Below are 12,694 nucleotides of genomic sequence, written 5' to 3'. Positions count from 1 at the left end.
CCCCTGTAATCTCAGCTACTTGGGAGGCTGAGGCAGGAGAATCACTTGAACCAGGGAGGTGGAGGCTGCAGTGAGCTGAGATTGTGCCACTGCACTCCAGCTTGGGCAGCAGAGTGAGACTCCATCTCAAAAAAAGGTGGCGGGGGGCGGTCAGGAGACTGAGTTCTGGGGCAAGGATGTGGGCAGGACAGTCTTGGTAAGAATAGCGTGAAACTGAATGACACCCAGGTAGGCATGAAGGTTCCCACGCTGATGGATGGTCTGCTATTAGGATTGGGTTTTCTCCCTGTTCTTTAGGCCAAAGAGGAAGATCCCTTTCAAGGTTAAGTGGATGGTTACCTGGGACCTTCTCAGAGTGATTTTGTCCCATTGGGCCAAATCCAGAGTTTCCTTGGACTTGATGTAACACACGTAGTGGGCCCCTTATTTGTGTGGGCTCCCATGCTATTGTCAGGGGTCATCTGAAATCTCAGGGACCAGCCTCTGCCTGGCGCTCCACGTCTGTTTCTTCTAGCTAGGCTGGCTGGAGAATGCTCTGTTCTTACTTATTTAGCCAGTGGGCGTGTTAGTGAGATGAGCTCCTATTAGGCTGGATTGTATTTTTGGGATCTGATTTTACCCCGTTCTCATTATAACAGCCCCCAGGGACATTCAGTGTGAGGCTGAATTTTGCTGGGGTTGGTTGAACCACTCCCTCACTTCTTCCTTGTCTCTTGGGACGAATTACATCATCTTTTTGACTCTCCATTTCCTTATCTGTAATTTGGGGATAATTATCCATGTCTCACAGTATCACTGTGAGCAATGAATAATTTACACATGTAAAGTACCTAAAACAGTAACTAGCACAAAGCAGGTGCTTGATAAATGAAAGTTGTTGATGTTGTCATAACCAGGATCATAGCTGAGTGCTCCTTATCCTCTGTATTTTTATACTTTTCAAAGGTTTGGGTTTTAAGAACTCATGGACTTTGTTGCTGCCCTGTCTGGGGCTAGCTACCACAGCTCTGGGATGCTTGCCTGTGACTGGTGTGCCTATTCTGTGTGAATACAAGAGATATCTCCTTGTTGAGAGTTCAGGGCCCATACTTTATTTTCTTTTCTTTATTTCTTTCTTTTTTTTTTTTTTTTGAGATGCAATCTGGCTTTGTCACCCAGGGGCTATAGTGTTATGGCATAGTCTTGGCTCACTGCAACCTCTGCCTCCTGGGTTGAAGCAGTTCGCCTCCCTCAACCTCCCGAGTAGTTGGGATTACAGGTGTGCACCACCACGTCTGGCTAATTTTTGTAGAGACAGGGTTTTACCATATTGGCCAGGCTGGTCTTAAACTCCTGACCTCAAGCTATCTGCCAGCCTTGGCCTCCCACAGAGCTGGGATTACAGGTGTGAGCCACCACGCTTGGCCAGGGCCCACACTTTGTATTATTGGTTTAAAATACCCTTGCTTTCTTTGCCCCCATACCTTCAACTTACCAGTTAGGGGACTCAAGATGAAACTAACACACCTGTATTTCCTGTTTACTAAGTGCAAGGCACTATTGTAAGAGCTCTATTGTATTATCCAGGTCACAGAGAGGTTGAGTAACTTACCCAAGTACACACAGCCAGTAAATGAGAGAGCTAGGATTTAATCCCAAGGCTTTGAGGTGTGACCACAAGTTGTGCCTCTCCACTGGAAGTGTGGGGTGGAGGGAGAAGATATTGCTGCCTCCCCTTTAGACAAGGTAGAAAAGTGATAAGAGAAACAATGAATAGGCAACAAGATCATGTGGTCACAGCTTGGTCACCTCTCAGCTCTCTGTGCTCAACTCACTTTAACATGTTTGAATCTCTGTTTCCAACTTTTTAAAGGGGAAAAATGAAGCTCTTCTTACTGTTCTGGAGATAACATGGAATCATATACATGAAAGTGCTTTGAAAATCATAAGATACTGTACAAACACCCAGGCAGAATAAAGCATTTTAATACAACTTGCTCTAATTCAAATAACACATTTTATTTCATTTGAATTATCTAATAAATTAAAGCCAAAACAATATTTCCGCATGAATGCTCAGGTCAGTATCTTCATTCTGAATTTCACTTAATATGGGGACTGCAATCTCACATGCAGTTCTCCTGTTTGTTTACAGTGATAATTTGTGGGATTCTTTCAATTCAGTTTGATCCTTTTAAAAACAATAGCTTATGGGCAAATATACTTACTCATTATCCCAATGAGCTTTTAATGATAAACTACATTTGGGATTTTTCTTTTTTCATAACCTGGAAATTTAACTTGGCTGAGGTCACTGTATAAAGACTTACTCTTCTTTTTGTTTTTGGCTTTTAGACTGCTGGAGAACCTTGATGCCCATCTTAAAGAGCTGGTCTCCTTCATCTGTAAAATTTTTCTCTGCTTGCTTTTGTACTGTACATGAATAAACAAAAAATAAAAATAATATTACTTCTATGTTCTATATTTTAAAAATAATGTGCTAATATAATTTGTTGGCATATTAGTTTGAGTTTTGTTCTACTTATTTTTTTAACCTCTGCATTCAAGAAGATCTGTTAATATTATTCCTTAGCTGAGGAGCGGTGGTAGGTCAGAAGGCAGAAGCTGCCTAAAAATGTATTCCCTGCTGGTTTTTGTGAAAGGATCTGGAAGGTGAAGTAGATAGAGAGATGCTCCTGATGGGAGAAGGGATGCTTTCGGTCTAGGGAAGGGATACAAGGTTCTCCAAGCAGAAGGCAGGAGATGCCTGGTATATCAGAGGGGCAGGATCTTAGCCCTGCCTGGCAAAGACTCCCGGCTCTTGGCCCTGGCTGACAAAGATTCTCTTATCTGAGCATAGCACAGTAAAACTCAGAGCCACAGGATTCCAAAAAAACATGAGGACGTGGGCAACAGGCATCTCCAAGATAACCAGTGTGAATCGCTTTAAAAATTTTGTTGACTGGGTGCGGTGGCTCACACCTGTAATCCCGACACTTTGGGAGGCCACGGCAGGTGGATCACGAGGTCAGGAGTTCAAGATTAGCCAGACCAGCCTGGCCAGGATGGTGAAACCCCATCTCTACTAAAAATACAAAAATTAGCTGGGCGTGGTGGCATGCACCTGTAATCCCAGCTACTCAGGAGGCTGAGGCAGAGAATTGCTTGAACCTGGGACGCGGAGGTTGCAGTGAGCTGAGGTCGCGCCACTGCACTCCAGCCTAAGCAACAGAGCGAGACTCTGTCTCAAAAGAACAATACTAAAAAGACAAAAAAACAATAAAATAAATTGTTATTGGCCAGGTGCGGTGGCTCACTCCTGTAATCCCAGCACTTTGGAAGGCCAAGGCAGGCGGATCACTTGAGGTCAGGAGTTTGAGACTAGCCTGGCCAACATAGCGAAATCCTGTCTCTACTAAAAAATATAAAAATTAGCTGAGGAGTGACATGTGCATGTAGTCCCAGTTACCTGGGAGGCTGAGACGGGAGAATCCCTTGAACTCAGGAGGCAGAGGTTACAAGTGAGCTGAGATCAAGCCACTGCACTCCAGCCTGTGTGACAGAGCGAGACTCCGTCTCAAAAAAAAAAAAAAGCTTTTTCTACCTAAGGCTTTTCCACCTCCCAGGACCCTTTCTAAGACCTGGGGGAAGGCACGGAGAGAGAATACTCATAATAACTTGCCTTGTAGGATGAGGGCTCAGAATCAGTTTTGTAGAATTTAAGGAAAATGAAGAAATTAAATTTTACCTGCTACAGTGATATTTTCCAAATGTTTATGTAACACTTGCAATTTAAAAAAAATCATCACCAGTTTATAGTTGGGGAAAGCTGGTTGTGGGAAGAGTCAGACTTAAAGACATAAAGATCCTTCCACCAATGTGTGCATGTGCACACACACAGTTTCTCATACACACTCACATACACACACGCACTCACACACATGCAGCCTTTGACAACATCACAGTGCTTCTTGAAGTCCATTACAACACTTACTGAAATCTTTGATTAGAAGAACCATGCTTGAAGCCATTTCAAAGGAAAGGCATTTGGGATTTGATGCCTCATTAACAAGACCACAAAGAACAAGTAGCTCTCTTGTTTTTTATCTTTCTGACAAGCGATCAGAGTTGCTCACTTTCCTTTTTAAATTAAATTTAAAAAATTAAAAATTTAAAAACTAAAAAAAATTCTTAACTGAAAAACCTATTTAAAATTATTTTGAATACTTCACGTTATCCAACGTATTTAGTAATACCAGGCACTTTCAGGATCTAATTTCTGCTCTGAGTTATCTGTTATCTATACTTCTAATTAAAGGGGAAAAAATAATGGAGAAAACCTAATAATCTGTGTGTGGAATAATAACAGCTCCTATGAAAATGCTTTTAGAGAGTGAAAATAAATTTTGAAAGATTGGCTCTGTATACATATACATATGAGAAATTATTTACCACTACAAATTTCTACCTATGGCTTTTACTTTTATTTGTAATTCTTTTTTGGCTTTCCAAATGTATTGCAATTCAATTATTCTTTTTCTTCACTCTGTTGTCTCGGCTGGAGTGCAGTGGTGAAATCTTGGCTCACTGTAACCTCCCCGTCCTGGGTTCAAGTGATTCTCATGCCTCAGCCTCTGAGTAGCTGGGACTACAGGCGCATGTCACCATGCCCACCTAATTTTTGTCTTTTTGGTAGAGATTTGGTTTCACCATGTTGGCCAGGCTGGTCTTGAGCTCCTGACCGCAAGTGATCCGCCCACCTCAGCTTCCCAAAATGCTGCGATTATAGGCATGAGCCACCACACTCGGCCTCTGTTTATTAAAATGCTAAAAACCTATGATATTGATTGATCAAATTTTCTTTACTATAAGAGCGTTCAGGGCCAAGCGCATAAACAGTCAAAATAAAAATGGATATGACTCACCTAATGGGAAAAATGATTTACAGGAAACACTTTCAATAATGTCAGGTAAATAAAGTATTACTTTCAATAAACAACCCATTGCTTAAAAGACTTGTAACAACTTGCAGCAATTTTATTTTAAAGCAAAAAAAATGTATTTATGGACCCATTTTTCAAATTTTTCATCCGTTGATATTGACTTATGCTCTGTATCTCATGATTCTGCGTGTTTGTAGCTTTGAGAAGCAGTATGAGCACAGACTCGAATCAGACTATCTAGATTTGGACTGTCATTTACTAGGTACCAACTATACAGCCTTGGGAAGATTATTTAACCTCTCAGTGCCTACATCACCTCATTGTAAAATGGGAATTATAATAGCCCCTTCTTCTCAAAAGCAGTGAGAAAATTAAGTACAAGAACTGAAACCTGCCGAGTATCTAAGTGCTTTTTAAGTTTCAGCTCTTATTCCAACATAATCGATTTTGCTTTTGATTCTTCACTTGTTTCATGAACCATATTTCTTTCTGCTAAATTCAAAGTTTTTGAAAATGAATTAAGGCCTTGTAACAAATATACAATAATGCATAATTATATAATTAATAAATAAGAACACAATTCCTGTTATTTCAAATTTTGTTGAGTAGATATTTGAAGAGAGATTTTCTTTCTACTTTTAATACAATTTGTTTACCATTTCTCACAATATGACTGGAGTTATTTATGTTTGACAATGATCTGGAGTTTGCAGGTAAACTTGATTATTGTAAATATATTTGCTCTTATTCAAACATATTTGAGTCGATTGCATCTTTGACTAAACTCTTTGCTGAGTCATTCTTTCTTGGATGAAGTGTTATTTTTAGTAATGGATCGTTATTCTTCCTCCATATCTAGGATTGTATCTTCCTGACACACATAAGGGCAAATGTGAAGAACTCTTCTGATGCATTATTCACAAAATCTGAAGCTGAAGCTGGTTTATATTAAGTATAATTGAAATTAGATTTTTAAAAAAGGATGCAGTGTCTGTGTAGGCTAGATTTTCTGCAGTGGAAAAGAATTTCCCATTTTTATCTCTTTGTATCAATTTAATGATGAAAGCACCTGATTTTTAGTCAGACTAAGATATTCACCTCGCTTGCTTGTTAATTTTTTTAGTTCTATTTGATCCTTTATGTGGTTTGTGTTGTAAATATAACTTGAGATTCAAAATAATGGAATGTACTATATTTCTCCTTTTATTTTTCTAGATAGTATTGATTGATTTATTTTTAAATTTATGTATTAAGGTTTTAGATTTTGTGGTGAAACATATACAAGACTGAGAAACACAGCACAGGGCATAGGAAGGAACCAAGCAAGTACAGAGTTTCAGGAGAGGTTTAGAGCTTTGTAGGGTGGATGGCACTAGAGGGTTGCTCCCTTCCCACAGGCAACAGGGCTGGGCTGTTACATCCCCGTGTCTGTTAGACAATGGCTACAGGCCACCACCAGGATATCATATTTAATCAGCAGCACTTTTATTTCTTAGTGGCTGTAAAACAATGGTGTATCTTATAACTTTTGACATCTTAAATTTGACACAAATATGGTATATGAATTTGAAACAATACATTTCTCTCTAGTTACTGTTTTGGTGGCATTCTACAATTTTTATGGAGTATTTTCATTATCAATTATAAATATTTTCAAATTTCTGTTCTAACTTATTCAAACAATGTTTAGAACTGTTTATTACACTTTCCAGACATAAAAGGATTTTAAAAAATTGTCTAATTATGGCTTGTAATTTTATTGCATTGGGATCAGAGAGCCGAGCAGAATCATATAGATTCCTTGGTTTATGTTGAAACTTGTTTTGTGGTCTTGTGTGTGGCCAATTTTTATACAGGTTCCATTTCTTTACTTAAAAAGATTATATATTCTTGGCTGAGTGCAGGAGCTCACACATGTAATCCCAGTACTTTGGGAGGCCAAGGTAGGTGAATTACTTGAACCAGCCTGGGCTACATGGGGAAACCCCAGTTATACTAATAATACAAAAATTAGCCGAGCATAGTGGCACATGCCTGTAGTCCCGGCTACTCGGGAGGCTGAGGCACAAGAATTGCTTGAACCCAGCAGGTGGAATTTGCAGTGGGCTGAGATTGTGCCACTGCACTCCAGCCTTGGCGACAGAGTGAGACCCATCCTCAAAAAACAAACAAACAAACATATATTCTTTAATTATTGAATTAAATACCATATATTATTAAATTGAGCTTTATATGTTCAAATCTTTTTGATTTTTAGTAATTTTTTGTTTGCTGAATCTACCAGTTTCTAAGAGATGTTAAAAAATCTTCAACAATTGTGGATTTGTTCGTTTCCTATTGCAAGACTGTTAATTTTTCACTTTTATATTTTGAGGTTATGTTGATGGATACATGCTTAGAATTATCACAACTTCCTTGTGATTGTTCCTTTGAACATTGCGTGGTGATTATCTTTTTCTCCCTATTACTGACTTTACCTTGAAGTCTATTTTGTCTGAAGTTAATATGAGCATTCTTTTAATTAGTGTTGCCTGGGATATCATTTCTATCCAGTTAACCTCAGTTTTTGTGCATCATGTTTTAAGTATGTTTCTTACAAACAGCAGGTAGTCGAGTATGGTATTTTTCTTTCAGTCTAAGAGTATCTGTTCTTGTTTTTTTTTTTTTGGACTGCATTCAAGACAATTTCTTCTGATTTTTCTGGTAATTTGTTAATGTTCTCTTCTACTGTGTCTGACCTTCTTAAGCCATCCTTTGATTTTTAATGTCAATGAATAAGCTTTTTTTTTTTTTTAGAAACGGGGTCTCACTCTGTTGCCTAGGGCAGAGTGCAGTGGTGTGATCATAGCACACTGTAATCTCAAACTCCTGGGCTCCAGAGATCCTCCCACCTCAGCCTTCCAAGTAGCTGGGACTACTGGTATGTGTCACCATGCCTGGCTAATTTCCTTTTTTCATAGAGACAGACTCTCACCATATTGCCCAGGCTGTTCTCTAATCCTTGGACTTAAGTGATCCTCCCACATTGGCCTCCCAGACTGTTAGGGTTACAGGCGTTTCATTTTTCTTAACTCTAGTGGGTTCTTTTACGTGGCTGCTTATTCCTTTGTCAGGATGCCTTGTTTTTATGCTTTCTTAACCATTTGAAAATGTATTTATTCTGTAGACTTTTTCAGGTTGTTCTACTCTATCAAGTCTTGAGGTGCTGGCCAGGCACGGTGGCTCACACCTGTAATCCCAGCACTTTGGGAGGCTGAGGCGGGCAGATCACCTGAGGTCAGGAGTTTGAGACCAGCCTGGCCAGCATGGTGAGACCCCGTCTCTACTAAAAATATAAAACTTAGCTGGGCATAGTGGTGCGCACCTATAATCTCAGCTACTTAGGAGGCTAAGGTAGGACAGTCGCTTGAACCCGGGAGACAGAGACTGCAGTGAGCCGAGATTGCACCACTGCACTCCACCCTGGGCGACAGAGTGAGACTCCATCTCCACCCCCCCAAAAATACTCAGGGTGCTATGCCTCTTATTGTGTGTGTGCAGTCAGTGTGCATGTATGTTGACTCACTGAGTGGATTTTTTTTCACTTGTATATTTTCTAAAATCTTCTTGTGAGTTTCTCCTTAGTAAGGCTTCATTTGTGGGAATTGTGAGATTGTTTCTCCAGAGTGAGTTTGTGTTGCTTCTGTCAGGTTTCCAGAGTCATTATTTTATTGACTGAAGAAAAATTTTATATTGGTTTAGAAGTTTTCACCGAAAAAATCAGATGGCATAAATTCAAATCCAAATCTGTATGAGGCTCAGGGCTGTGGTGAGGGTTTTACCAGGGAGAGGATTTTCCCTGTGACAGCTTCAATAGAGAACAAGTTTCCTTGATATTTGCCTACTGTGGCGGGTGGTGATTGGTTGGTTGATTTTCCCTAATCTTCTCTTTTGCTGTCTGAACATCTCCATGAAACTTCTAGCTTTATTCATAGTTCTTCTTACCAATTCTCAAAAGTCCTAATGTCCTTTTTCCTTTCCCAATCTGGGACTTAAAATACAAGGCTCAGCCTTTACCAGCTCTGACTACAACTCCCCAAAACATCAACTACATACTTGCTTTCCATTATTTCTAACATTTGAGGATTTCTGTTCCTTGTGAGCCCAATTCTGCCTTTAAAACATTTAAAGTTATGGCATACTTTAGGCATCATTTTCAGGTATTTGTAGCAAGAGGATTTTCCTTTTGGATCAACCCACCATTTTGCTAGAATGAGAGATCTTTAGAAGTCTTCTTTTAAAATCAATTCACATACATAAAACTGTGGGCTGATTTAAAGAAAAACTTTTAGTAAATACTAGGAAAGGTATTAAATGGTGAGCACGTTGGGTTCCCTGATAAGCAAGGAGTCAGGGTTTTTGACCCTGATAAGTAGGAGTCAGGGTTTTTGTTAAGAAGTGACCTTTAGAACCACATCTAAAGAAGAAGTTGGACTGGGCAGAGGGAGAAACTGTGATGCAGGCTCACTTGGCTGCAAGAGAAACACCTGGCTGACCCCACAGGTAGAGCTCTGTGGAGCTAAAATGGCCTGTTAAAGGGTTGTCTCAGGTTAGGGTTAGATGATCCTGCCTGCATACTCCTGTATCAACTGGCCAGTAGAAGTGAGCTGCCCCAGGAATGAGGCATGACCTCAGCTATGCAGCTCTCTGTACCTGAAAACAGTCCCTTCAGAGACTGACTGCCTAAGGCTGTCTACAGACTGTATTCCCAGCAATTGGGCAACTAGTTCCTTGTTGAAGGGGGTCTGAAGAGCAGCACTCCACAGTGTCCATTCCAAATATACCGAAAAATAATCAATAAAATGGAATGCAAATATTAAATTTAGCCTAGTTGGTAATAGATCCCAGAAGCAGCAGAAAGGAATGCCAAGACTGACTTAAGACAAGGTTCCAAGATACCTCCCTTCAACCTAGAGCACAGTGGTGATTGGGTACGATCATCAGAATTAATGATGATTAATTCTAAGGGGTGCCAGGAAGGACATGACCTGTAGTGTCCCAGTGGCCTGCAGGAATAGGTTCCACTGTTCCTACTGCATGATTGGTTACTGATTTGTCTTGCTAACAGTTTAATACAAATAATTATTCTTTTAGACTTCATTCTGACTCATATGGAAGACTTAGTTGTTGAAGTTACGGTGTTAAAATACCCTAAGGAAAAGTGAACATGCCATTTTAAAAAAGGTAATGGATGGGAAAGCATCGTGTTCATCTATAAAATACTATCCAAATGCACTCTAAAAAAGTTAAGCCTTATTATTTTTATGTAGCACTATATTGTAATATAGCACACAGAGAATGCTAAATTTGGAGTTAGAAGATCTAGTTTACATCCTAGCTCTCTACAAAAAGAATTCAACTCAATGTAATTCAGCAAATATTTCTTCATTCCAACTATGTGACAGATACAGTGCCAGGCACAGATCTTGCCTTTAAGCTATGGTGGTATAAATGCTATTTGTTATATGTGAGAAATTCTGGGTAAAGAGACAAGTGGCAAAATTCCAAGAATGGGTAAATAGTTTTCTCTATTTTTAAAATGTAGAGAAATTTATTTATATTCTGGAACTATAATGATGTTAATCTCTTTAACTTTTAGAACAGATTATTATATGTGTTTTGTGAGCATTCCATTAAGAATAATCACTAAGAATTAGAAAGAATGTTTGAGAATAAGTTAAATCCCATTTCTCTTTTGTGAAGGACTGGTAGGTCTGTGGAAGAGCATTTATAGAACACCTATATCTCACACATATCCTGTGCACAAAATGTTTAAATGGGAACTAAATAAGAATAGACTTCAATAAGGTTCTGAGCCAGTCTGATAATCATGTGTAACCCATATTCTTGTTTCATTCCACAGTTTATGAAGTTCAAATTCTCCTCTAGGGAAGGTAGCTTCTCCACAGCTTCCTCTACTTTCATAACTTCTAGGTACATAGGTACTGTTCCCAAGCTGTGTCTCACAGACCCACAGTGAAACTTAGTATCTCCTTGAGTTGTCCCAAAAGGATATTTACTCTTACAAAATGTTTATGAGGAATACAAATTTTATCTATGATTTTGTAGAACAGAAAGAGAAGATGAGTTATCCCAGGAACAAAAACAGTTTTTAATGATCATCTTAGACATTGCTGACTTAAAAATATCAGTTGGAATCCCCCAACTTTGAAGTTTCACTAACTTTTCAATTTAGTGCAGCCAGTCACCATCTTTCTTGCTCCTCATATCTGCTGTTTCAAAAACAAAATGTCAACATTCCTCTCCTTGGTTCTGCAGGGCAATGTCTTTCCATCCTTGAAGACTTGGCATCAGCTGACACCAGGCTTCTGTGTTGCAGGGAGGTGGGAGAGCAGGAGGGGTGTTTACCAGCCAAGAATGCTTGTTAAGTCATGACCCCAGGCCCTTGGCACACTGCCATACAAAGGCAATGCACACCGTATAAGACATTCTGGTAAATACAATTTTTTCACCTGCCATCACATGCAGATTTTTATCTTATCTATATTTGGTTAGATATTCCTGACCAAACAATTACATTTGCCCACCCACTAATAAGATACCCAGTCACCAATAAAACTCTAAAGATTTATGGTGTATTATTGTGGGCCCTAGGTGCTAAATTTGGCCCATCTTGCTAATTTCTCTAACAAGAACATATGTAAAAGATTGGAAGTGATATGCTTGTCAAAATTTCGAATGACAGAAAGCTAGGAGAGAATAACTAATGAATTCGTTAATGCAATCAATAGGCTGGAATAATGGTCCAGAATGAAGTTTAATCCACATAAATATAAACTGCCTGTTAATGTAAAATATGCACAGTGAAGTTTAATACACATAAATGTAAAATATTACACTTAAATTCAAAAATGTAGACAAACACATAAGGATTAGGAGACACCTGGTTGTGTTGGTCAATTTCATGTGTCAGTTTGGCTTGGCTATCATCCTTAGTTTTTCAAACAGGAATCTAGTTGTTGCTGTGATGCTGTTTTGTAGCTATGATTAAAACCCATCAAAAGGAGATGATTCTAGATAATCTGGGTTGGCCTGAATCCATCAGTTGCAAAGACTTAAGAATGGAGCTGCGGCTTCTCTGAGGAAGAAAAAATTCCGCCTGTGGACAGCAGCTTCAGCTCATGCCCAAGAGTTCCAGCCTGTTCTCCCTGATAGCCTGCTCTTTACATATGGGACTTGCCCCGCCAGCCCCACAATCGCATAAGCCAATCTCTTACAATAAATTCCTAAGTATAGACATCTCCTACTGTTTTTTGTTTTGTTTTGTTTTGTTTTCTGGTTGAACCCCGAGTTCTACACTGATTTAGTACTTTCAGGTGAGGACCTGTAACGTTCCTTTTTACTGTAAGAGTCTGAAACTTTATTTTACTAACTATGCTTCCACTGTGTGCCACTAAAAGCTCTTTATCCTTTTAGTTCATGCCATCTAATCTCCCCAGTCTGGTGTGTTGGATGTCTTCTAATTGCCTTTGCTTTTTTTTTTTTGAGACGGAGTCTGGCTCTGTCGCCCAGGCTGGAGTGCAGTGGTGCCATCTCAGCTCACTGCAAGCTCTGCATCCCGGGTTCACCTCATTCTCCCGTCTCAGCCTCCCGAGTAGCCGGGACTACAGGTGCCCGCCACCACACCCAGCTAATTTTTTGTATTTTTAGTAGAGGCGTGGTTTCGCCGTGGTAGCCAGGATGGTCTCGATCTCCTGACCATGTGATCCGCC

At 39.6% G+C, this 12,694-nt stretch overlaps 1 protein-coding gene across 3 annotated transcripts in view; it reads right to left on the bottom strand.

Moving 5' to 3' along the window:
- SEL1L2 (SEL1L2 adaptor subunit of ERAD E3 ligase) overlaps positions 1 to 12,694 on the bottom strand; it is a 150,224-nt gene that overhangs the window by 71,260 nt on the left and 66,270 nt on the right. For 2 of the 3 annotated variants that reach the window (XM_023217830.3, XM_026456120.2), the window contains exon 4: positions 2,310 to 2,412. In XM_023217830.3, the coding sequence (XP_023073598.1) occupies positions 2,310 to 2,412 (103 nt within the window). Of the gene's footprint in view, positions 1 to 2,309; positions 2,413 to 12,694 lie in introns of those variants that run through there. The other variant, XM_026456121.1, reaches the window with a different exon arrangement.

Source organism: Piliocolobus tephrosceles, chromosome 20 (assembly GCF_002776525.5).
Source record: "Piliocolobus tephrosceles isolate RC106 chromosome 20, ASM277652v3, whole genome shotgun sequence".
In the NCBI taxonomy this organism is placed as follows: Eukaryota; Metazoa; Chordata; class Mammalia; order Primates; family Cercopithecidae; genus Piliocolobus; species Piliocolobus tephrosceles.
The sequence above is the reverse complement of the archived record's forward strand: the minus strand, read 5'-3'. Positions and strand labels throughout refer to the sequence as shown.